Raw genomic sequence first — 27,344 nt, forward strand, 5'->3', positions numbered from 1 at the left:
CCCACTTTACGTATCTATATAAATTAGGGAGTGTGTGTGTGTGCTTGCGCGTAACCTTTGAACCAGCGGAACAAAATGGTTGAAAGAAAAAATGCTTGCCAAGTTTATTAAAAGTTGCGGCAAGTTGCAGACTCTGTCGGTCGCCACCCCACCCCAAAAGAACAAAAAGGGGGGTCAAAGGGGGTAAAGGGGGCTAGAGGATGGAGAAGGGGTCGCGGAGCAAGGGGGCGTGGCAGGAAGTGAGCGCTGACAGCCAGCAACTGACAAATGCCAACGCTAACTCACTCAACTCCACGCAAAATAAAATAAAAAAATTCTCAAAACGGCCAAGAAGAAAGATTTCAAGTTTCTTCCTTCGCACTTTCTTGTGTTTTCTTTTGTTTCTACTTTATTGCTCTTGTTGTTTGTGTTTTTATTTCTTTTTTGGCAACATGTTTGAGCGGTTTTTTATTATTATTATCTTTGACCTGACCTGGGACCTCGCCTCCTTTCAAACATTTTTTTCCCCAGCTTCCTATCCCTATCCCTATCCCTTTCCCTGTTTCTCAATTCTTATTTATGCACAAATTTTTCGGTGCTTTCTTATGCATTTTGCGTGTAACTTTTGCGTATATTTCACAGAGTGCCACCGTGTTTTTAGGTCAATGGGTTGTGCATACATTTTGGAATGAAATACTAATGGGACTTGGACCATTATGTGCCATAAATGCAATTTGGGTTTAAAAAATCACTGAACATTATTATTATACGATTTGGAACAAACGTAGGGGATCCTTCGGAAATAGGGGAGTTTAAAATAGATTTTTAAATGATTCTTTCAAAATATTTAGTAATTTAACAGGGCCTATAAACACCTCTTAAACGACTGAATTTGTTAAACTATGTTTGCCAAATCCTCCTCAGAATCGGCACTACTTTTGGCCACGTTTTAAAGTCTCGGCTTTTCGATCGGGTTTGGATGCGACCACTGGAGAGCTACCGACACAGATTCTAATAAACATCAAACAAGCCCCACGATTGCATGGCAAACAGAGCAAAAGTCCGGCAATCTGAACTTTGGACATCAACTGCCGGACTCGCAGTTCAACAAGCTTTGCTCAAGCATCGATAACGTGACTACACTACTCCGTCTCACTTTCTCCGTGCATTTCTCCCCGAATTTCTCCCACTATCTCCAGAGATGTTGATGACGACGATTCGATGGGAGATAGGAGACGGGAGATGCGAGATGGGAGAGTGGCTGAGTGTGGAGGGAGATGTCCTTGGAAGGCCCTGGCAAAACGGCTCTGATTGAACACAACAATTTTGAAATTGCTAGGCACACACCAGAGAACTGCATGGGTAGCCTTTTTTGCCACCTTAATCACACTCAACAAATTTGGGTATCGGGTGCCACTCACGCCGGTCACGGCGGGTACTTGCAAACACCCGCTCAAAATATTCGGGTGTCTGCAGGCACCCTGGTGTGCGCGCACCCGAATCAATGCGGCACTCTAGGTAGCGGGTACCGATCACACTCGCCACTCATAACGAAGGGTAGAGAAGGCAAACATGGAGAAAAAGGCAAGTGCCAAAAAGGAATGAGTGGCAAAAACACTCATTTATTTCTCGGAAACACCCGGGTGTCTCGCCAAACACCCGGGTGTCTGGTAGACACTCGAGTGCCTGTGGTAGCATAATTCCTGAAAAACGATATTATATTATACCCAAAATCTGAAGATAGCCTCTTTTTTTGCATTCTTTTTACAGAAATTTAAACAACACGAAATAGACTTTTCTTTTTTATATATTATATTATTTGCTTTGTTAAAATTTGTAATATCGGCTTCCCATATTTAACTTTATAAATGTATAATTTTAAAATAATAATAAAAAAATTTTATAATAAATAAAATTGTATAATAAAAAAAACAAGAGAAAAAACAATAGAAATAGAATAGTGTTAATAATGTATAAATATTATTTAATAATATATAAGATTGTTTTTTGTTAAGACATTAGGTAGATCAAAACGCAAAAACATGTGCCCGACCTTTTTCTTGGGTGTTCCCTTTCACCCTTCATTTTTGAGACCGTCTCGCTTCCACCCATACAAATTTTATGCATACAGAAAAGTACCTGCGGCCGATCGTTGCTTGCGCGTCACTCACCCTAAAATTTGTTGCACAGCAGACACCCGGGTGTTTTGTGCAAGTAGCAAAAGACACCCGGGTGGCAAAACACCCGGGTGTTTGTCTTTGCTGAAAATAGAGTGTCTACAAACACCCGGGTGCTGAAATACCCGGTGTTTACCGGGTGCACTTAGGGTGCCGGTGGCTTGCTGCAGTTCTCTGGCACACACGCACACTCACACACTCGCACGCTGAGTGGGCGGAAAATGGGAAAGTACAGGGGGCGTGGTCGTGCGATGGAGCTCTACACGTTCGCATTACGTGCTGGTGACATTAGTGCCGAAAACGAGCAAGTGAAAAATTTAAGCAATCCTGTGTGCTGGCTTCAATCAATTGGCAGAAATTCGCATCTGCTGGCCTGCACTGTCAGTAATAATGGGCCTGTTTCAGCCCTGAACCTTAAATATGTATATCTCATAAGGTATAATTATAAATAAATCCGTTTAAACAGATTTTTGAGATTAACGCTCACACAGATTTTATTCATGTGTGGTCAGTGGCTGATATCTTTGCTACATCTTTATAGCATCCCACAAAAAATGGATTTTTTAAGAGACCCATTTCAAATCGGACACTTCTCGTGAATAACCCTCGACTTCAAACCAAATTCCCATTTTATTATTAAATCATCGATTTGGCAAAGTTCTTTTGGCGCGGTGCGTCACTCGGGGGATGTTTGCCAGTGTTGTTTCGAGGATGTCTCGCATTTCCGGCACATAGCCGTTAAATGATATTTAGCAAAAATCGTGCGGACATGACACACTCAAGTGGCTACCAATTCCGATCCCAGTGCCCCCCATCGGATTGCTCACCCCCAGTTGAGATGCCTTGGCCTGGCCTATCGATGGATGTTCCGAGTCATGTCGAGTGGCGGGGAGGGTTCTCAAGTAATTTCCATTAAGTAAGTGTTTTGGCACTTAAAGCTCGACTGCAGTAGCATTGCTGCTGTGATTGCATTAGACGACAAGTGGTTGCCCAAGTGTCGAGAGTCGAGTTTCGGGCTGTGGGTTCAGAGGTCAGACCGACGAGAGGAAAAGCGCCTTTAAGCCGCTCAAGCGCGTATTTTCCGCCATTTCCTACCTGGACTTAAAGCCAGCTATTGCATTTATTTATGTTTCTTACACTGAGCGCTCATGATAAGACTTGTAGTTGACGTACTGAGAGGTCCACTTATTGCTCCACTGGGAGGCATAAAACGACCATTCATATTTTTACTTAATGCAGTATGCAGGGTTTTCTGCCTGTGTAGTCGCTGGTTTCTGTTGTTTGCTGTCAGCTTTTTACCTGAGCCAAAAGTTGGGCAAACAACAGCTGGCCTAGGCAACTGGCCACCCCATCGCTGGCTTGTCATCACCATCATCATCTGGGTCGTTATATCAATGTATGGCTGCTGTGCACGGACGATGGGATGTTTAACAAAATCTTCGTTTTGAAAATGCCATTTCCGACAATTTCCCGGAAACCCAGCATCCGCCCACGAAAAGGGGGCCGGCGAATGGGGCGGGAAGACAGTGGCGACAGACTACAACGCTAATGGCGCCATTGTTGTATATATAGTCACAAAGTCAGAGGATTGGCGGCCTAACGCTCATTAGGCATCTCCTTGACAAGGACCGAAAATCGGAGGTTGGTCTCCTCGGTCGTAGGTTAAATGGTGGAAAAACTAGAAGAGATTCCGTTCAATTATGAGAGTATATTTAGGAACTCTGTGTACTAAATATCAGTGTTTTTTTGAAGTTATCTCTTTAAAATTGATTCAAAATATGCGTATTATTATTTTTGTATTTCACAAGTATGTGGATGGACCTAAAAACAACCAATCTGCTTGCCTCATAAGTACCCAGAAAAGATGAGGTCCCAGTTCCATAGACTGTGATTAAGTTAGTTCCGAATCAAGAGGTTCCTGGAAAATCAGTTGAGTGATCTGCTCAAGTGTGCACTGGGCCACCCGAATTTGCGATACATTTAAATTGATTCGACTTCCTCCTTGGGATATGTAAATATTCGTCTCGTAATTATTTACATATTCAGTGGGGTTGTGCATCGTGATTAGATTGATTGGGACTCATTTGCATGATACTTCTGGCAGCCATTCTGCAGGTGGTAAAGGAATTTACCACTCCACGCTGGCTTTGATTGCTGTACCGTTGTTCATGAAGTGCCTGACCTTTCAGTTGGCTTTATGCCTGCTGTTCCGTACTTTCTGCTTGCTCTCCGCTTCTTTCAAAACACAACCCGACCCCGGGCTTATTGGGTCAAGCGTCCTGGCCACAGAAAATGTGTAGCGAGCGACAACAATTGTTTTACAGCCAACCCCCAGAACTGGTTTATCAACAGCTCCTTTGGCCTTCAGTGGGAAACAATAGATGCACTGCAGAAAACTCGCATCAAAGTTCCTTAATTTGGTATAAACATTGGCTTTGAGGGTTACATACCTTTTATGAGTTACAAAACTATACAAATTTAAATCTTTATAGCATGAGAAGTATAAATAATTTTATGTGTTCGGCGTAATTATTCTCCCAGTGTGCTTGTCTCGTTGGCAACGTTGAGTTGAGTTTTGCCAGTGAAAAATCAAGTTCATTTCTGTGCAGTCTGCCGTGAGACTGAGCCGAGTTCTTGTGGCCCAGAGTCTCGGACTCGCACTGTGTCAACAGCGGTCACAATAGGTACTCATTTGTAGTGAAATTTTGGTCAACAAGGCGTGACCTTGCCCTGCTTTCCGCCCCCACCACCCCAAGCGCCCAGCACCCCCGTTTTCTTTCCCTCAGTGTGTGAGCATGTTAGGGAAAATTGCTTTTATATTACTTGGAGTGAAGCTCGGTTGGGTTTTTGCTCGGCTGTCGTTTCCCTTTTGGTCCATGTGTCATTATGTGGTATACACATTGTTGCAGCGCCTGCTGTGTCTTACACTTCCGCAGTGGCAGCTGCAGACACGCCCACTCCCTCAACGCCACCATCCTAAGCCCCCCGCCCCCACCCTATCATCATGGGGGTGGGTGAAATTTTCTTTAACCTTTGGGGGTCAGTTCCTCCCATCTTCGCACGCAGTTTCCCGGCCGAGTTCTTGTCTTGTCATTGTTTGTTTAATTTTGTATGCCGGATATCCCAGCGTGTTCTTGCCATTGTCCTGCTGTCACCGAAATGCCAGCAACAATAACAGTAACATAAGGTGTGGGCGTGGCCAAAGGCTTCCTCCTAACGCCCACTGCCCACCTCTCCACCTCTCCGCCACCCCAACTGCCAACCACCTCTTCATCGCACTTCCATCAATGTTTATGCCGCTGACAACAAAAGAAATTAAATTGCCAACACTGAAATTCAATTGTATCTTCCTTCCCGAACCTCACTCAAAATTCCTCAAAGCCACGGTTGTCGTGGAAAGCGGAAAAGTACGGGGAATGACGGCAACTTGAATGGTTATTGGTCCTGACTTATTGGAACATTGATTTTCCCTTTGTCGGGGCCTCAATTGGAGGAAGTAAACATTTTCGGCGCTTTCAATTTATTAAAAGGCGCGTGAGGCAGCCATAAAAAGGTCAATGATTATTATGCCGTCCATGCAAAATGGCAGACAGTATCCCGAAATAGTCAAAGTGCGGGAAAACAACTCAGAATTACACAGAGAAAAAGACATTCAACGCTCTGTAGTCCAGTGCATTTATGAGTCAAACACTTTCAAACATATGAGGTTGACACTTTTATATAGTGTGAACTACACACTACAACTAAAGTTACAAATGATATATTATTTTCCATTGCCCAATTTTTATAAATTTTTTTCGTGATCCAATTTGTTTCTTTTCGGTTCTGGGGGGGCACCGAAGTAAGGGCGACCCGAGTTGATGGAATTCTTGTGGTGCTTCATGGAGATGAAAAGGAAGCTCGGCTAAATAAACTGGCCCTTCCCGATAGTTCGGTTCGCATCCGCATTAATATGGAAATTTAATTCGCAGTCGGGCATTGTGCTGCGCTCTTCCTGGCCATAAATCAACATTTAACACAACCTGAACATCCGCCGCTGTTTGCTCAATTTTTTAACCATTTTCATTTCCAGTTTCAGCAGTTTCAGCCCGTTTGCCAGCTCGCATTAAAGCCTGCTTTGTAGCGCTTTAACTGCAATTATAACCATTAAAAGTGTGCATAATGAAAAAATGTTGCCCCCTTTATGACACATTAACATATTTGCACACGGTCATTGTTGCCATAACTCCCGCTTTTCCGCTTTGATCCCTGATGGTTAATTTATTTATTGAAACAAACAGCGAAGGGTTTTGGGCTTAATCGGAATGCAAGAAGGTGCCTACATGCATGCATGCCCCAGCAACATGCGCCCATTTGGGCCAAAATGAGGAGTGATGGGTGGGGCATGTCGCATTTGCATTCCGCCGGCGATTGTTCCATTGTCCAACTGCCGTCTAATTCGGATTCAAATTCAGATTCGCTTTGGGTTTCGCATACAGCTGCAGTTGCATTCGATTACGGCCAGCGTATAATTGTGCAAGGCTAATCAAAGCGAAATCGCTCTGGGCCCGCCGGGCGAATCGATTAATGTGCCAAGGATGCGTTTCCAGATGCAAATGTATCTGCGGGTAGAATTCCGCATTACATGTTATTCCCATTACCGTGGCCATTACTGCAGCCAATAAACGGCGACATTGAAATTCGCCTAAGCTGCCTAAAAAGCTGCCTTTGTTCCGAGCAAATTATTCAGCATAAGGACCATCTTTAATTGGCACCAAGGTAACGCATAAATTTCAGCTGCGAGGCTTTCGGGTGTGACAAAGATACTGACGAACTGCCGCAAAGATTGAATACATTCCGTAGTAACCGGAAATTATGAGGGCTCTACATGGCGGCGAGGTGGGAAAATCGGTGGAGCACTGAAAGTAAAAAGTTGCAGCTACAGAAACTGAAATGCTTACAACAATTAAAGATTTCATTTAAACGGCAATGTTCATTAGATTGATTTGCCCTTATGAAGGAGCTACGTCTTGTTTCTTTATAGCTATTAGATCGAACTTTTCCCAGTTCAATATTTTTACATTGGGTTATACGAACTATAATGAGTTGAGGGGATCCTAAATAAAACAAATGACTTTTCTGTTTATTATCTCATAATTTTTCGCAGTGCAGTGCTTTCCCTCTTCGCTGTCGGTATGTGTGAGAGAATTATTATCTTGTACTTGCCCATGTCAAGAAATTTGCATTTTTCGGTCCGACAAAGGACGGCGCATCGGAGGACAGAACGAGGTGGTGTAGACAGGAGCCGTGTAGACAGGACTCTCTGTGGTGCGATGTCAACGTGTGGCACCAGTCCCAATACCTATTCCAAATTGTCTGCCACAATGGACTGACAAGGTGCTAGATTGCATGTGTGGGTCTGTTTTAAATAGAGCAACAATGTGCGGTGGCAATGAGATGATGGCTGCCAGCAAATGTGACACAGATACGAGCTGAAACTTTCCGATGTACTGACAAAAACCACTGAGGGCTTATAGACGGAGTTCTGGTGTCCTTCGTCAGGGACTCGATGTCATGCGATCTCTCTGCCCTTTTTAATTAAAACGCGTTTCTTTGAAGTTATCATGTGGTCGTTTTTTGTTGGCAAGTATTTCCGAAACAGAAGAATCCTATTATTTTTGAACAAGAAGTAGTTGTACTTTCACCATATTAAATTGAAGAAAAAAGGCGGAGATAATTGGTTAGTTAATCCCATGGTGCATATCAAGCAAGCAATTTGTTAGATTAAACATTAATCGCACCACCCAGTGGACAATTTAGCCGTGTTGAAGTACTTGGCCTTGAGTCCACCGTAAAACTGGAGTACTCGATCCGTTTATAGCGCCCGGTAGAGGCATCATAACCATATAAAACACACCCATATGTTCCTGGGGACCAACGCCCCGCACCGCCCCAATATCCTGGCCATCAGCCAATCCGCCCATTTAATTGTGCGGTTTCTCAGCCATTTTTATGTGTTTTAATTTTCATTGGAGCACTAAAAACTTGTCAGCGTCGTCAATGTCAGCGTGTTCCCGCTGCTGGGGGAGAAAGTGGACGCAAGTGGGGAGCAGCGCCAACAACACGATCTCGAGGAGGCCAATAAACACTTTTATAAAATTCTCAAATCGCACGTGTTGCGTTTGTCAAGGGGTTGCTGTGCTGTGGAAGTGGAAGTCGCCCCGACATCGGGACCTACAATACAATAAAACTGCTAAGTGCATGGGCATGTTGTTGTGGCATACAGCTCCATATAGCTCCATATAGCTCTATTCGGTCCCTACTCCACGATATATATGCATTAATCGAGGTGTGCTGCATGCCTCCCCTAAAAACCAAGTGGGTGCACTCGAAAAATTATAGGATTTACCTGAGGGCGAACACGTTATTTGCTTGTTGGGAAATCCTGATTACTGCCCTGTAATAAAATGTAGCATTTATTTATTAATTCATATATTACAGTCAGCTCTTATAATCTTCCACAATATCAGCAATCCCTTTTATTTTGATTTCCTTAACGTGATATTAATGGTACTGCTGTAATCATTTTCCAACAGCTTTGCCTTTACATATACTATGGCATTTCTTTGAGTGCACAACAGAATTGGGAATGGAAGTGGCGGCAGCATCGATAAGCTTCCAGAAAAAGAGTGCAGCGCGTGTGCCACATAAAAATGGCATTTTGACATGGCCACCGGGTGGATGTTGATGCAGGGGGCCGAAGGGGTGGCTAATGAGCATTATGAATGCTTGCCATGATGTCATTGCACTTGAGTGGATCTAGTTGTGTTTTCCTTTATGTATGTAGGGGCAACCTTCACACCCCCACCCAATGCCAACTCCCCCGAAGACTTACAAAACAGCGGGCAATGAAAGCCGGGAAATTTGTTGCATGGGGGGGTGGCGAAAAGTAATTGCAACTTAAATAAACAAAACGCCGGAGCAGCGACCGCAGGGCGGAGGATGGACAAACAGTGGCGGAGTAGCAGTAACGGGTTAAGTGGCCGCATCCTCCAGTCGCCCTGAAAGGGTTAAGCTCACATATTTAGTATTGTGCACATGGGGCTGAAGAGCCTGCCACTTGTGCACAGCCTCATTAGCAGGAACAAAAAATCAGGCTCACAAAGAACTCACTTTGTTCTCGTTAAATTACACTCCGCTCTTTGGTTTGTTTGCATTTCGGGTTCTGTTGCACATGATTTGTTATTGTGTATCACTTTTAAGTTGGCTTTGAGGATGCACAGCGAGAAACTGAGTCTTACATATATGTATGACTTGAAAATTAAGGTTCGGTTTATGTTATAAGCAGTCTAAACGTAAATTTCATAGAGTATACTTCGATTTTTTAAGCAGCTGAGGAGCTGAGATAAGAAAAATAATGTAAGTTAAAATTGCATGTCACTAGCAGAAGAAGTAGTAAATCAAAGAAAAGAGTTTTCATCTGAACTTATTTGAGGCATAAACGTCTTGCCTTTTCAATCCTGCAGATATACAAAACTGGTGTTTGATTAGAAAGATAATAATGATGATAGGTCCTAACAACTGTTATTGTCTTAAATATTATTTATATATTTGTCAACCAGTTAACGATGAGAGTATAACATTTGAGTAGCACGGATGTAAGCCATTTGTAGTTTGAATGGAAAGATTCCGCGTGCTGCGGGCCGCAACCGGCAACATGTTGCTGTGCTTCCAGCAACATGCTGCCGCCGCCCTTCCAGCGCGCTAATTTTGGAAATGCTAACGCTGCGCTACGTCACACCAGCCCAGCAGTCTTCCTGTCTTCATGTTTTTCGGGGTGTGTTCTTGGGGACCGTCCTGATAACTCCGCAGTCGTCTGTCAACTTGTCGTAGGCGCGGATTGTTGCTCCCGGGAATATTTTAGATTCGGATGTGCGGTGCGTGGCGTTGCGTTGTGGTGCGGTTTTCACTGTTTGTTTACATGCCAAATACTTGCGTTTTGGGGGACGACGGCTGGTCTATTTAATTGCACAATAACTAAAGTTTGTTTGTTGTTCATTTCGCTTTGCAGAGCACTTCCGGGGAGCGAAACAGCTGGACACAAGGGACGCTTATGAGTGCGTGAAGTGAAGTACTTGGCAGATACCAAATGGGTGCTGTCTGAAATCAAAGAAAAAATAAATCAAGACCAGAGGAAACCCATCAAAATCGACGAAAAATCGTCGGGGGCGTGCAACAATTAACGGGCGGAAATGGAAATGTATAAACAATCAGCAAAATGTGCAAATTCGTGGAGAGCCAATCGAAAGCCAGCTTGAGTGAAAGTGAAAAACTGCGGCGCGGGCAAATTATTAATTATCCGGCTGCTCTTTAGCGCGATTTTCCCAGGGCGCAGTGCAGACATTTTGTTTATGAGCCAATTTGCCGAGCGCAAATAAAACCGAACCGCTGCCAGTCGAGCATTAATAATTTGCATATTCCGTCCCATCCCCATTTAACCCCCAAAGTCCCGAGAAACAGACAGTGCGACGTGCGGCGTGCGGAATTGAAGTGTTTATTAAATTGTCTTTGCCACAAATGCTAGGCATTTTCCCGACACGCGTCGCAATACTGTTTTCCCCCTCGAAATGCTGGAGTTGCAACTTTGCGGAGATTTGTCAGCCGGCGGCATGAGCGAAATTCCCAAAATGGGACACCAAAGGGCCACGGATACGGGACATCGCCAGATCCGGAGCCACAGAAAATCCGACTGCCGGACTCTTCCAACCAGATGCCTCCTGCTGCTCCTCGGCGTTTTACTTTTGAGCATGGGTAAGTCAGCCATTTGTTTAGTCTAATTATATTGCCAATGATAATGTTTACCAATCGGGAAACATCAAAGATGCGGGTTGAAAAGCCATCAAACAAGTATAGCTGTAGCTTGCAAAAATGTTTCTATAGAAAAGTTGTGCTATTTTTGCTTCATGTCAGAATCGAAAAAAATACTACTATAAAAATGGTTCTTTATTTACGTACTTCATCGGAAAAATCGTCCTCTTCTACCAACGGCTTTCAATAAATCATAGAGCATCTTTGTGAAGCATCCTTACTATTTTCCGAACCGCCCAATTCGAGACCATTAAAACGCACTTTAGGAGTTTCATTTGTTCAATTTAATGAAGTATTTGTCAGGCATCGCCAGTCAGCACCCCCTCCCCATCTGTCATCCCTTTTCAAGTGGTATCTGGGCATCTGGAGGATGGGGCGTTGTCAACCACACACAACCCCCAACTCAATTGACTGCTCCACTTATTTTTTGCCAAGTCGGACGCTGCGGCTGCTCAATTAAGTGCCTCGAGTGTGACTCTAACTCCAAGTATGTCGACCCTTTCCAATCGAACGTCGGAAAATAAAAGAGTACGAAAAACACATACTTTGTAATAGAGATACTCAGAACAAATGGTTCAGCTTGCACCGCATCTTATTAAAAACTAACAATAGAATCTTTGAATTAAGAGCATATTATTATTCACTCTAGACAGTTGTAACTGTTTTAGTCAAAATGTTGTTCACCAATTGGATTTAAGCATTAAGTTAAAACAACTATTGAGTAAATAATTCCATTCGAGTTTAATATTCCATATTTTTTGTTATTTGTTTGCTTTTGTTTTGCTTTTGCTTTTGTTTGCGGACACACATTAGGCTTGTAAGTGTTTGGGTTTTCTCAGTGTAGATACAAACAATCGATACTTGAAATGACATTCGAAACAACACTTTGGCATAATAAAATACAAATAAAAGGGACATCGACTGCGATACACAGCCGCCAATTGATTGACGAAGTGGCAAAGATCTGGCGAGTGGGAAGTGGAGAGTGCCGGGCAATAAAAGGGATTGACAGGCGGTCCTAAGCGGTGGCGAGGTGTCATCATGGCAGTCGAAAAGGGGTTCGATTCGGGAAGGGGTGCCAAGGGATCCACTAGACTCGACTCGAATCGACTCGAATCGACTCGACTCGCTGTCAATGGCAATCAGCAGAGGAATCACATCCCGCACACACTCTCCACTTTCGAGGAGCGCTAATGCCGATGCCGAATGCTTGTAAAAAGTTTTTAATGACCCCGGCTGCCGTGTCGCCATGGCCACAAAACTGAACACTATGGCGCCCGGAATCGCACCGAATCGAGGCGGATCGAATCGAATCGAATGGAATGGAATCGAATATAGAATGGAGGGGCGCTTGGCGAGTGCAGGGGCATCCGCACTTGCCAAACCAAATCTGTGTCAGACTGTTGCTCCATTACTCCGCTGCTAATGAACAGCTTAAGCAGCATTTCAATGGGGACATTCCCTCGATTGCAATCAGTGCAGTCGTTCTGGGTGTTTTGCGGCCTTTTCTACACATTTTCAAAGCCGAAATGCAAGGCCACATACAAGCAAAGTATTGCCCTAAATGTTGATTAGAAATAACTTTTAGTGGCTATTGATATACATCGTGATACATCGTTACATGGAAAAATAATAATAAAAAATAACATGGAAAATAATAGCCTACTCTAAAATACGGGCTTAGCCTAGCAATTCTAGGCACTATTCCACTCTTTTAAGAATGTTGAAAACTCGAAATTGGAGTCCAAAATATTACACATCTCTGCCTCGAGTGGATTTTCCGGTAGCCGAGGAAGGGGTGAGAATGCCATTGGTGGAAGTGCCGAGATCCGTGACTCTATGGAGTGCATTGTTGTGGGTCTTTTCCAGCCCAAAATCCGGAGCACTCCAGTTCACGGCATTGTGAAGATCTGCATCTGCAGCAGCATCAGCATCAGCAGAACTAAAATCTGAGGCATCAGCTCGCTATTAAATGGGGCCGCGGCGCTAATGGATGGGGTTAATGGGCTGGGGTTGGCGGCAAAGTGGTGTATTAGTAAAAGTGAATTAGAACCAAAAACGGGCTGCCATTGTTCTGATGTACGACGGACTGCAGGCCATAACCATTCCCCCAAAAAGAAGTGTGCCTGTAAATCAGTGCATTGAAAGCTGTGCGGATTAGTAATAAATTTAATTTGATTTTTCGGGCGAATGGAACCGGGGGTTTGGGTGGTTTTTATGGTCCGTCGACTATGTAAACTTGTTTCCATCAATTTATGCTCTACCGAAAGTGCATAATAATCAGCGACATATAAATACCATAAATCCCATAAGCACACTGATGGTAAACCAACGCTGGACATTCGTAATCAATTTCCCCAATTGCTCACTAATAACAAAATGCAATTCACCTATAACTGCTATGCTCACTCGAATGCGTCAAATAAAAATACATTTCAGAGGTCGAATTGAAGTAGACTATAAAATACCCAATATTGCCAAAATTATACCCGTTACTTGTTTTAAGCTGGTATTCCGTAAATGAAAACTAAATTAAGAACAATTAAGTCACTGTTTAAGTAAATAGGAAATAACTTATATTACACAAATAATGCTGCAAATTTCGTAGGACTTAAGCTTTTGTAGATTAATGCGTTTTCAGCCGATTTATTATTCCCACAGTATTTGTGGAACTTAAACTGATGTGCAGTCTTTTTTGCCAAGAACCATCCACAAATGCAACGGTTTATCATTGAAATATTAATTGCAAAATAATATTGACAGGAGGCAAACAAATTACAAATAACATATGTAAATTTCCTGTGGTTCAGTACTTGCGAAAATGCCACAGGCATTCGATTGGGCGCTGTTGGGCCCAACATTTTCGGCCACCAAACAAATTATGCTAGTCACGCAAAAATTGCCAAAAGGTAAATCGAATTCGCAAATCAGGCTTAGACTCGCGTCTGTATTTGTTTATTATTAATGCAATTTGTAATTATTTGTTCCGGTGGCGTGACTGCCAGCATGTGAGCCCGCAATGCATGTTCGCATACCCATTCTCATCCCGATTTCGTCTGTTTGCCGGCTTGTTTATTTGTTTGCTTGCCACAGCCATAAAACGCAATTATCGCGCACAAAGAACAAAGCTGGGTGCAGGAAAAGTGCACATCCAACTATATATCTGGGGTATATATCCTAACCAGAACCTAAAATGTAGCCGGGAAAAAAGGCAGGGAGAGTTTTCGCAAAAGCTGCAAAAGTTGTCGCCAGCATCAGAGAGTTTCGCATTTGCGCATTTTCGCATTTGCGTTGCCATAATTAACTTATTTTGTACATTAGCAACAGATTTTGTTTATTAACGCATGTGCGCTTGCTTTCGGTAATGCGATACCATTCACGCACCCACGGGCTTTAATGTGTTAAGGACTGGGGCCGCAGGACCACGGGGCGTATACTTATCTTTTGGCATTGCGAAGTGAGTTTATTTGTTTTCTGCTGTGGTTCTTTGGGTGGTTGGCTGGTGGGCTGGTTGGCTGGTCTGGAGGGTCGGTGGCTTGGCATTTTGTGCGGTTGCTGTCGCATAATTTATTTATCATTAGCAAAATTTGGCAAGCATTGGAATGCTTTCTTCCCTTTCCCCCCAAAACTTGGCGATGTCTGTGCGTCTCTGTATTTGGCTAAATAGTTGAAATAATTAGGCTCATTAGAAGTTTTGTAGGTCTCTGGCTGCGGAGTGCTGCCTTGATTGACAAGTGCAAATTGGTATTAATGCAGAAGTTCGGGAAACTTCGGAAGCCACACGCAAAAGGGGGAGCTTTGAACCGAGCTCAGGGCGATTATTACGAATTAAATTGGAAAATTCCACGAATAAATGAACCAAGTGAAATGGAAACAAAAGCAAAATTTGTGTTGCTAATATATGTATATACATATATATATAACCCTTTATATATACCCTATTAAATACGCAATACTGAGTTTAAATCCATTTATAAACATAGTTCAGCAAAAGAGTTTAGTGAACGTTTAATGCATTCCTCGGTACTGTTGCGATAATAATGCGATTGGGCCAGCAGATTATTGGAAAAAACAAATTTTCTAATATTTAAACTCCATCTGGCAATAGTTCACGTTTAATTAAGCAACGTTGACAAAAAATATATGGAACAAATCACGACGACAAAATCGCAACTGGCACACCCAAAAATACCACACTTTTGTTTCAGTTTTTTCAGTTTATTCTATTTTCACTCTGTTTTTGTAGGTATTTCTGGCTGTGCCACTCCCCCGAAAAACAAAAACTTGTTGTTCGCAGGGTCCGGGGAAACTGTGTGTGCGAAATGCAACAGCCGCAACAAAAACGACATAAACTTTTAACAATTGCAAAACCAAATAAACAAAACGTAGGGCGAAACAAAGGGAAAACACTAAAAACTGCTGCAGGCTATAAATCTGCAATAGGTGGGTGGGAGGAGATGGAGGAGGGCTCTTTCTGGGGCGGTGGGCTGTGGGTGGTGCTGGGTGGTTTTGGCCAAAAATGCCGCCGGGTCCTTTGCACAGAGCCATTCATTCACACATACAAAGCAAACACTCACACATTACGGAGGACGCGCCTGCTGCGTAAATAACTAATAAGGCTCGGGGATAAATTTCAAGTGCAATTTTGTGAGCATCGTAACCAAATACAACTCGAAACAAAACAAAAACCCACGGCCGCCGGCTGGCGGGAAAACTCGCACACAAAAGTTAAGCGTACTGGTTTGGATACACTGAAAACAAGTCCTTGTAGAACATTAGGAGGACATCTCTTGAAAGCTTCCTTTCTTTTTAAATAATATAATATTTTAAGTGAAATACTTAGCATCCCTTGATTGACAATAATATTATTATTTAAATAAAGCACAACTGCTTTCCCGCAGTGCAATACATCTGCGCTTTGTGTGCAGCACGTTTCTATGACTTAATTAAAATTATGAATGTTTTTGCCACTGAATCTCTGGCATGACCAAAAACAGCCAGAAATGCTGGACAGCGGTCGGGGAAACAGGAAACGGGAAAACGGGAAAACGGACAGGATGTCCATGGCAAATGCGCTTTTTGCCAGCGAGCCAAAATAAATAGGCAAACAAACAACTAGTAGCATCAATTTATGCATAAATCAGAATGCACAAAAACCATGCCAAATTGTAAACATAAAACGAAATGGATACAGTCCCCCTTTGGATTTCCCACATAACCCATTGACACCACATTTGTGTGACTGCGTCGAGAGATCTAGTTACCAAAAATGAAATTTCCGAATGTCATTGTCGCTTATCGCCTGCCCCACGGTTTTGGCCGATTTTCCCACCCCTTATCCCTTCTATCCCTTTCGAAAATGAAAATTGTATTTAAAACAGCGTCGAGATTAATTCTTGAATCAAACAGAAAGTTGTGTCGAAGCTTTGAAGTGGGCAAATTCATTTGACCTTTTATTGCAATATAGAGTTGGCGTAAAATCGAAATTGCGATTGACAAATATTGACCATCGACTCCTAATTAGCAGGCTTTCTATTTTTCTATTGGTAGACAGCGATAGAGTTCAACCCGTGAGAAGGATTCATTCAAGAGACATGGCAGGTGATTGCTTTGTTTGAAGCGCAGTAGGATTTCCATTTTCACCAAAAGAACAGCCAGCCAACGACTTGTTGAAAGACCTGACAAACTGTTGGCTCGCAAAATTGATACCAGCAGCAAAATAGGAAGAGCGCAAAAAAACCGAAATATGAAAGAAAAAGGCTTTGAAAAAAAGAGAAGTTGTGCGAATTCGAGTTCCCATAAAACAGAAGCACAAAAATGTTGTTCACGAAATCGTTGGCACACTAACGAATTTGGTGTACCGAGAAATCGTCATCTCTAGAAAGACACAAGTGTGTTTAATAATTTTATAACTTTAAATATACGTAATGGTCTCTTATGCTGTAAGCATAGTCGAAATAATTTGTGTAACATTATTATTTTTTACTCTCTTGATTATTTTTAAGCCCGAACCAATTGAAACAATGCTGAAATAAAAACTTTGAAAATATTTATTCGCTAGAAACGTCATGTTTTCCATCAAAGTTTCCACATAAGTTGATGGCTGTGCTCAAGTTCCAACTTCCATTCCTTAAATCAAGACCTAGGGTACCAGAACAGTGCTTCGAGGAAGGCGATAGCGAAGTCGATGAATGGCATCCAAGTTTTGTCCCTGCGGCGGACACGGGGCCAGCGGGCAATTGGAATGGAATGGCCCGGGCGGCGGGAGTGGTGGAAATTGTGGCGGGCATGCCGGACCCGGTGGAATGGGAATGGGAATGGAAATGGGCAGCGGATAGCACAAACGGTCAAAAGTTCCATTAGTGTCAGGCCATGAATGCTATTTACAAGCAGTTCGCGATGCGGCATGCGAGATAAGCGCTCTGACGCTCCGACTGGGCCAAATGGAAAAACTGAATGAACAAGAAAAGCGCCGGAAAAAAATATACTCGTTTGGGGGAAAGGAAACCCAGTCGGCGTGCACACACAAAACGCAGTTGGGCGGGGGAAAAAAGAAAAAATTGCGAAAAACTTGCTGAACTAAAAATCCATTCGGCATCGATGCTGGTGCCGAGATAACAAAATGTTTGCTGCCCAGCCTCAATTGAGTCGTATTCGCAGTCTTCGGCGTTCCGGCGTTCCGGCGTTGCGTATACGCCAAGTGAGCGGGGCTGAAAACAAACTAAATAAATACGACCCAGCAGATGTGGATAGGTGCACTAAAAAAAGTATTGTTTAGTTTCAAGTATTGTTATACAAAATCTTGATGCAATCGTTATATATATATACCAGAAGAGTAATCAAATGTTATTTAATATTTAGCTTTTTTTTTGGTTTTTTATAACGTGCATACTTATAAAGTTATACAGAGATTTGAGAGAACGATAAAATATAATGTATTATTGAGCAGTTTCAACACTGTATCTGAACCTAATCTCAGTATATTTTGACCAGATATTTATTATTGAATTTGAACACAAAGTGCATTAAAAAGCTCAGAAATTTTAGATACAACAGTACGTCTTTGAGAGCAGTGTAATTTTCCGAGCTTGAGGAGTAGAGCAAATTAAAATGGGGCGTCGAGTATTCAGCTGAGCAACTTTTGAGCACTGCAATGTCACCCGTTAGAAAATAAAAACACGAACGCCTTCACATGCATATTTATGTTTTTAGCAGTGACTGTTTGCCGTTTTCCCAGCTCCCCAGCGAGCGTTCCGCTAACCAAGCCGTCTGCACAATATTTGCACAGTTATCCTTTTTGTTTTATTTGCTTAGCGCTTCTGTGCAAAGCGGAGGATAACGAAAGAGAAAGACCATCTCGAGACCAAGGAGCGCCAGTGCAAGGATAACCCTGGTACGGCGTCGGGGTTAAAGGACGGCGTTTCGGCACATCATCATCGCCATCATCATCATCATCATCCCCATCACCATCATCCACTCGAGCTGGCAACACTCGGATTAATGTTTGTTATTATTTTTTCATTTATCGCATATATTCCTATTGTTTGCCCTGGCCAATGTCTGTTTGCAGAAAGCAGACGAGGAGTGTTTTTTCTTCGTTTCATATATTTTTCTTGCTTGGGAGTAGAGCGAGTAGAGCCCCCCTTGGAAGTAGAGCGAGTTAGTCTGGATTTTGTTTTTTATAAACCACTGCCGAGTGGTAAAAAGCGGCAGCGCATTGTTATCAATAGCATGCTTGTGTTGTTAATTGAAGCCTATAAAAAACGCTGCATTAAACATTTGATGATCTCGAATTTAATGGCAATCTAAAATAGTTAGAGCCTCTGGCGGAATCAATTTTACTATCACGTACACATGTAATTGCGCAGTTTTTATAATTCCATCACTTTCATATAAGTAATTTTAATTATTTGTTTTTTATTTTTTTATAAACTACTGAAGGGCAATGGTCTTCTGAAAAAACAAATCAAAAGGGCAAGCAGACTAGCAATCAATTAAAAGCTTGTGATGTTAATTGAACTCTTTAAACACACATTACCTAAACGATTTCGATTTTTTCTGTAATCACTCGATTGGATTTGATTAACCATCACATAATTAAATTGTCATTCGTAATTGAATTTAATCATCAAGCAATTAGGAAATGAGAATTGTGAAATCCAAATCAAATCCACTCCCCAACTCGGCCAACGGCTCATTTAGCAGCCGTAGCACACAACAAATTATAGTTGGCGTTTTCATAATCAGCATTTTTCATTTCCTTTGGCGAGGTGTGCCACGCCTCTGGACAAAGGAATTTTAACTAAATTATGCTGGTCCTTTGTTGTTAGGCTGATGCCCGCTGGACACGTCACGAACGGGTTGGTTTCGGGTTCGGTTTATGTTTCTGTTTCTGTTTCTGTAACGCTTATGTTTCCGATTTGAGTGTGGGCTTGGGTTGGGCCCTCGCCCCCCGCAGTTTTTCCTTTGGGGTTGTGACAAAAGCACAGCGGAAAACAAATGTTCCTCGAAGTCCAACTCTGTTTCCAGAACTGCCATAAGAGCCGGGTATCGTAAACCATAACTAGCATTTTCGGTTTCATTAGAAGCGCTTTTCCCAGTTTTTCCTCGCCTCGCTGTCCCAGCCCCCTTTTGCTACCCCTTTAGCTACCCTTTTTCTCGATTTTCTTGCCGACTGCACTTTTTTGCCATACATTTTTCCAGCTCTGGTGCCGTATTAGTTCTTTCCAAGGCATTAGTTTAGTGCTGGGCGTGTACGGGTTTTTGATTTATGGTCTCGAATTGTGCGAGTTGCGTTTTTTATGTTAATTAAATTGCTTTGCCTCGGATTGGATGGGGTCGCCCTGCTATTGCTGTTCTCGCTGCTGAAGTGCATGTTCGCCGATGCCTGACTAAGTGCACTTGGCCATCCTACCCGCCAGCTATTGCAATCGTGGCCAAAAGCAAACCGACGCACGAACCAACCGCTTTTGACCCGCCTGAGCAAATGAACTGCATCACGCTTATTGTCACTAAATGCTGTTGACCCAGCAGGAAGGCTTGGCTACTCCTGTTCAGGTCTTATGGTCTTCAGCTCTTCAGCTCTGCAGGTCTCCAGGTCCTTCATTCTCGATTTGAGTCCAGTTGAGTCGGGGAGCTGTGGCAGTTATTAGAAATTCCATTATGCATGTGTATGGGGTGCCCATGTGGGCTGTGTCAACACTGACGGTCTGGATTCAGGACTCTGGACAGGTGGCTCGTCATTTGAGGTACACTGCAACTTAACTACTTCCAACTGAAAATTGAAAAGCAGCTGAAAGTGCGAGAAAAATGCAAGGAATCGCTGTAAAATAGGATTTGTGTAGTGCATAGTACAATACTCATATATAATTACTAATCATTAGCTAAGTAAATACTCATTTTAAGGTCCGCAGTTCCCTGTTAAGTTAAAGTGCTGAAAATTAGGAACTAGCGAACTAGACATCTTTAAAGCAATGCTTCTTATTCCTGAGACCTCAATGCAAGAATAAATTCTCATTTCGCAAACACCATTTCTCTCAGTGCGCCAGTCTCCTCTCAGGCCACCCACTCCTTTCCGAGAACCTGCTATTTCTGGTGAATGATAAATCTTTCAATGAGCTGGCAGCCGTGCAATAAGGACGCTGGTGGGAAACCGAAACAGCAACAGGAGGGGGGAGTGGGAGTCCCAGGCAAACAAGCATGGCAAGGAGCAGAACGGGACTCTCCACCTCCATTTCCATTGGAAAGCTGCAACAAAAGCCTATTAAATACCGAGACAATGCCACCCACACGTACACATGAATGCACATAGATATTACCTGCCAGCTGGCCTGGTACTTGTTTGTTTTCGGCCTCCCTTGATATGAAAGCGACTCTGCAAATTATTATGCTGTGATATTCATATCGACCCACTGCAAATCGGCCTCACGTTTGCTTGGGTGCCTGCCATGTTTTCAGGACCTCAGGAATCCGTAAGCGAGCGCAGTGTTTGACAAGCAATTCCAAACTCGCAACAAATTGAACACAGTTCAGGGCGGGTCTTCAAAGGGAATCGATCAGTTCACGACTAAAACTACTATACAGGGTCCAAAAATTCAATTTAGTTCCTCTTTTAGGTATCTTGTGGGCAGCACAGAGAGAAATATTGCATTTCGTGGGCCTGATTTACATAAGATACTTTTAATATAAAAACATAACAATACAAATAGCAGGTGTACTAAAAAGAGGTAATCTCTCTCATCAGAGAAGATAACTTGTATCCTAGTGGAATAAAAGTGCATAAACTTTTCCTACATCATCTGTGGTTTCTGCAAAGTTCACCAATCGCCCGGGAAGGTCGGTAGAAAAGGCAACTAATTTCAATTTGGTATCACTTGCGACTTCGACGAATGACGCACTCCGGCCAGATTGGAAAACAATTAAAGGGCGGGGAAGTGCAGTGAAAAGAGCGTGAAAAGCGTCCACTGGTCCGAGAAGTGAAAGGGCAGTTGCTGAAAAGAAAGAACTGGGAGCAGGACAAAGAGAAGGAACACAAACAAGCCAGGTGCATTGATATTTAGCAGGTGAGCAAATCCTCAATCCAGGACGATATTCCTCACTCCAGGAAAGGTGGGCTGCTTTTTTCCGGGTCCTTACTTTGCTGCCACGTAAACAAATCGCAAAAGGATAAGGACAAGGCACTTGTGAGCTGGCACTTAGCAGAATCGAACAAATATGTGACTTTTGCACAAACTTTTTACCTTTCCAACTATATATCGAGTGTGCGTGTGGATTTATAGACATTGTTCGACTGCTCTCTGTTGCTTTTCCCCAGGTTTTCCCCAGCACCCCGGCTGTGTGCTATGATTTCTTGCTGCACCTTCCTGCACCTAAACACTAACAAGCAAAGTTTTCCGAGCAATAAGCAAGTATTTGCGGTTGCATTTCGCCGCTTCTGTTGCTGCTGCTGCTGCTTTTTTGGTCCGGAAAACTGGAAAAGCTGGGCAAGCTGGGAAAACTCTCAGCGGGCGGGATCCGGCAACTACACTTTCCAATTTTCAATTGGCAAACAAGCGGAATTTTCGATTTCAGTGAGCAAATATTTATGCGGCTAGCAGGGACTTTAAGGTACTGCTTAACTTAAGGCAGGTGTTTTTGCACCGCAGTACCTGCACAGATTAGGGGTATATAACTTTTGTCGAGGCTCATTTAAAAAAGTGCTGGGGAACTGTGCGCAGAACAAATTTACATACCAACTAAACAAATATTCCTCAGGACTTCCATGTACTATATTATTATTTTCACACACTTACTGAAGCATAATCCAAATGCGTAGAGAAGATATTCCTGCTCGTGCAGGGTAATTTAAGTCCATACATTGCGTTTTATTTCCCAGCCTTCTTTATTTTGCAATTTACTGTTGCCCAGGCACCGGTGTCCCTGGCCAGGACACAGAGGCAGTTGGCCAATTATCCTGGCCGGCCCCGCTGGTCATTAAGGTCAATGTGCAAGAATTCATTTTACAGCCTGCAAATAGAGTAAATGTTAAAGGGCAGCTCGACAGCGGCATTGGCATTGGCATAATGAAAATCCTGCTGATTTTCCCTGCCTTTTTCCATGCAGTCGCAGAAGATATCGCCCGATATGCAAAGAACTCCCGAAGGTAATGAATTACGCACAGCTGGCATGTAGAAAAAGAATGAAAACAATTTTATTTTATTTGCCTCGCGAGAGATTTACAAGGAACCGAATCCTTGCTTCGCGTTCCACGGACTTTTCTCGGCTTTTCCCGCCTTTCCCGCCTCCCCTCATTTCCCCTCTCTTCCCACCCACAAAGGGACTGTTGGGAAAGCCGCAAATTATGTGCCATTATTCTTAAGGGCACAGCCGCATGAAATGTGACCCAAATAAGATATAAAAAATTTTTGAGTGCCTTGTTAGGCTATGTTGGAAATGCTGGCAATCGCTTGTAAAACACCAGTTCCAGAGCGGGACAGCGCCATTGGGCCAGCTGTGGGTTAGAGGGAGAGGCACTCTCTGCCTGGGCGCCTTGAATTATGCTACGCATTTGTTGACAAACGACTCTGAAATGGGCGGTCATAAAGTTGCCGGAAATTGGCGTTGATTGTTTGGTAATTAATAAAAGTTGGCGAGCGAGCAAGAAAATTGCCCAAGCAAGTGAAGGTCGCGAAAAACTCGGACCGAGTGTCCATAAATCTGGCTAAGTGTTTGTCTTAAATATGAAGCGTGCCCTCAATGATTTATATTGTATAATTTTAGTTTGACACTTATATTGGAATTGTGTTTTACACCAGCAATAAAACGCAGTTGCAAGCTATCTAAGTTTGGGCTTACAAATGGACAGCGGTTTTTATTTTATTTTCTCCATTTAGTAATATTCGTTTGCATAACTGGCCCCGCAAAATCCCACCATAATCTATCAAGCTTTCGAAGTCTGAAAAAACATTTATAAATCATTTAAGCGCCAAATATGACAATCAATTGACAAGAAACACGAACAAAAACAAGCTGCCAGCCATTTTAAATACTCTTAAATGTAACTTCAGTTCTAATGCAGTTTTATAGACTTTTAAAAAAGAATTCTTAAATGCAAGCGTTGCAGGCGGCGTTTCTGAAACTATAATTTACTATTGATCATGCTTTTTGGTAAGCCTATAAAAACCAACCTATTGTCGCGACGACTCTTGTGATAAAAGAGTATCGAAAAAAATTGACCAGCTAAATTGAGTTTTCAGCATATTTGCATGCCATTTTAAGCATTTCGCCCGCTGGCGGACCCCACACCGCGAAAACCAATGCCAACTGCAAGCGCCTGCAACTGAAATGCAAGCAATTGCGGTGCAGTTAAGCGCCGGATTATGTGTTATCAGTGTCGCAGGAAAGTCCGCTTTCGGACAATATTTCAATAATTTATTAAAATAAATACACTAAATTGGAATCCCCCCGGCTTTGCGTTCGCACGTAATTCCATCAGCGTTTTTTCACATCACCATGTTTCTGTCTTTTCAGAGCTCGTCGAATGCGCGCTGCGCAATGTCAATTTAATAATCGAACCACCGGCGGTGCGACGGGGCCAGCATGTGGTGCTGCGGTGCATGTACGACCTGGAGGGGGCTCCACTGTACTCGGCCAAGTTCTACCGTGGCCAGCTGGAGTTCTACCGCTACACGCCCGGCGAGTTTCCCAATACGAAAGTGTTTCCATTCCCCGGCATTCACGTGGACGTAAGTAAACATTTTAATTACAAAGTATCTAAGTATCCGGGTTTGCAACCGAATGATGAGATACCCTAGTTCATGAATCTATAATTCCACATATTTTGTGATTTATAGATATTTTGTATTTATTATAAAGTTTTAAACGCTTTTAAGGTATGTTTCGTTAAGTAGCCTGTAACTAGCACTATTTGGTAGGTAGAAACTCGTGCTAGCTAGAGAGCTAGCTAGTGCATTGAAACTACAACACCACATTGGTTAAGCGGATCTAAATGGGAACTGCCTTTTCCAGGAGAGCCAACTGTTAAAGATCTTTGAGCCGTGCCCTATTTGCTGGTCTCTTCGACTCAGTGAGTGTGAAAGGAGCCAACCAGCGAGGATCCACTTTGATGTCCTTAATTGCGCGCACACTGCATTTATTTATATTGTATATTTTAAACTTTCCGCTCATGCATATTCAGTTTGGCAGTTTTATTGTTATTGGCGGTTATTCAAAAAATGCCAGGGGACACCTGGCCGCCAGGATGCCTGCCGTCGGAATGCCAGCTTTTGTGGGCGCTATCAACGCGCGGCTATCTGCGGCAAAAATTTCATTTAAATTTTTGCATGCTGCGTCTGAGTTTTGTCGCCCACCTGCAAAAACTGCAATCTGCCGAGCGAAGAGGGCGTGGCTGGCTGGAGATGAGGACGAGCAGACTCGGGATGAGGCAGAGGGTGAGGCTGAGGCTGAGGTCGGAGAATTGAGTCTCGGATGGGGTAATTCTACTTTGGCTGGATTATTGAAAAAGTTTATCCAGCCGATGGTGGGGTAGTGGGAGCTGGGGTCCCTGCAATTTCGTTGCTTCGATAAAGTTGCTCCGAATCTGGCTAAATATTTCATCAGGCTATTGAGTTTGTGCCAGCGAGTTTATCTTTAGTTTTTGTATGTACTCTCCTTTTTATTTTATTTGGACACCCACCCGCCTGCTTTTTTTTTGCGTTTTGTCATCGAAAACTTTTATTTTACCTAGCCGAAGGCAATTTTTGTCGTTCCTTTTGCTCTCCTGTCTGGTTGGTTGGGTGGTTGAGTTTGTATTTGTTTGTTTTTTAAGCTGTTTTAATAAATTTAAGTGCATTTCTTTGTTGGTCTCGATGTCAGATTGCGGACTGCTGAGCGATGGCAGGTGGGTGTCGATTTATAGTTGTTCCAAGCGCAGCATAAAGCATAACATGGCTTCTTTGGCGGAAAAAAGAAAACACAAAGTACCCTACAAACATAAGTGCAGAAATGTAGGTTTTTCTTGCCACTAAAAGTACGGAGAGCTTGTTGGGTATAGTAATAGTTCTGGGAGTGTTCTGTCCTACGAAGACGTTTGAGGATAAGAGAAAGCTGACTTAAGCATTAACATAATTTTTATTGCACTAGATACTGCTCTTATTTCACCCCGTGCTTAAATACTGCATCTGCTCTTCTGCTCAACAGGTAAGCAGCTCCAATGCCACACAGGTGCTGTTGCGCAACGTGGGATTCGGTCTCTCTGGCAACTTTTCATGCGAGGTGACCGCCGACGCCCCGCTCTTCTCGACGGCCACCGCAGTGGACACCATGCAAGTTGTTGGTAAGTCTGACTCTAAGCTGATTCAACCAAATTGGCCTAAAGTGCGCTTAAAAGCTTTCAAAGGAGCGGCGGGCGAGCGAGTGTATCAGCTCTTTCGGCTTTCGGCTTTCGGGTAGCCTTTGACATTACCCGCCTTTGATCGCCGGTCAGCGTTCCGTGGCTGAGTTCAGTATCCACAGTCCAGAATCGCAAATCCTGTGGCTGCTGCTGCTGCTGCTTTTCGAGCGGGAGATAAAGTTTTCGCCTTCTTGGCACTTTGTTTTTGGCCGGGGCCAAGGTCGCAGCAGATGTTTCTGCTGGTTGCCAAAGTTTTGCGCTGAAAATTGCGTCATTAACAGGCCATTTCGTCTTTGCCAGATAAGCGGGTTTGCCGGCAATGAGGCGCTGGTTCAATGGCTAGGTGGTCTTGGATTCTTGGTGGTCATGGGTGGTTCTGGGTGGGGCACCTGTCTGGGGTCATTTGGTAGTCTTACCTGTGCTCCTCGCATTTCACGGCCTTATGCGCTTTAAATGAGCGTGGAGCGCCGCGCTCTGAATTACGAATTTAATCAGCGTGCCAGGGTCATGAAATCCAATGGGCGCCACTCCGTTTCGGCGTAACAATTATTTGTCCTTTGCGTAGCCAGCAGCTGGCCAAAGTGATACACTAGGAATTTTATTTGGCTATACACATAGGTTCTGGATATTCGAAATTCAGTTAATTTCAAATTTTTAAAATGGATTTTCAAGGCCAGTTACACAAACATCTACATTAGTAACTTAAAAGACTTGTGAGGTGTTGTGCAAGATAGAAATAAAATATATTTGTTTATAAATGCCGAGCAAAGTGAGCTACTCCTTGAATTAAACATACAACTTACGCACCCCTTTGTCCCTAGTGCATGCTCTTCGATGCACAACAATGTGGCCTCCACTTGTGCTTGTTTTGTGTGGGGCTCGGCAGCCATATGGGGCTATGGGGCTACGGGGCGTATGCGTAATGCGACCTAAATCGATGGCGCAGCTTCAGCGCTCGTCGGAGTTAATCTTTCTATCCGCTTGGCCTCAAGCATTCGAGAAATGCGCTCCGACAGCTAAATTGTGCTTTATTCGCTGATTTTTATGCCACTTGCTGGGCAGGATTTATTTGCCACACCCCGCGTTGTCCTGAAACCCTTCGAGGGTCGAGGGTCCTTCTTTCCGAGAGGGGAAAGCCCGCTGTGTTTGTGCGTGTGTTTGATTGAGAGCTCGTCTGGGTTAATGGCTCACTGGCTCACTGGCTGCTTGTTGCCCGGCATTAAACATTCAGATGTCTGCCGTTCTGGCCTGGCCTTTATTAGATTGCCATTGCCGTTGCCGCTGCCGCTGCCTTTGCCTTTGGATCTGCCACCGCCATGCCTTTGCCCCCCGCCAGCCGTCTACTATATATTTAACGCCGCATTTAGCCCATTTAATTGGCCGCTTTTGCGTAACTAGCATCTGGGGATTAAAGCCTTTGATCGTGTATTTGTGTATTTACTTTAAATTCATGAGGCCGCGCTCAAGGACGC

General features: G+C 43.4%; 1 protein-coding gene and 1 long non-coding RNA gene across 4 annotated transcripts in view; one reads left to right on the forward strand and one right to left on the reverse strand.

Annotated features, from left to right (window-relative positions):
- Positions 1–27,344, forward strand: part of LOC122619820 — a 47,510-nt gene that overhangs the window by 10,417 nt on the left and 9,749 nt on the right. The window contains exons 1-4 of one of the 2 annotated variants that reach the window (XM_043797002.1): positions 9,514–9,554; positions 10,207–10,946; positions 24,012–24,226; positions 25,680–25,815. In XM_043797002.1, coding sequence (XP_043652937.1) covers positions 10,763–10,946; positions 24,012–24,226; positions 25,680–25,815 — 535 coding nt within the window. In that variant the 5' untranslated portion in view covers positions 9,514–9,554; positions 10,207–10,762. Of the gene's footprint in view, positions 1–9,513; positions 9,555–10,206; positions 10,947–24,011; positions 24,227–25,679; positions 25,816–27,344 lie in introns of those variants that run through there. The other variant, XM_043797001.1, reaches the window with a different exon arrangement.
- Positions 20,407–26,554, reverse strand: LOC122619821. 2 transcript variants are annotated; one of them, XR_006326098.1, is made up of 4 exons: positions 26,289–26,554; positions 20,932–21,162; positions 20,822–20,877; positions 20,407–20,750 (listed from the first exon to the last, which is right to left on the reverse strand). It is a non-coding gene; the product is annotated as an uncharacterized LOC122619821 (long non-coding RNA). The 2 variants fall into 2 exon arrangements; XR_006326099.1 differs by having other exon boundaries at positions 20,407–20,763.

Source organism: Drosophila teissieri, chromosome 3R (assembly GCF_016746235.2).
Source record: "Drosophila teissieri strain GT53w chromosome 3R, Prin_Dtei_1.1, whole genome shotgun sequence".
Lineage (NCBI taxonomy): Eukaryota > Metazoa > Arthropoda > Insecta > Diptera > Drosophilidae > Drosophila > Drosophila teissieri.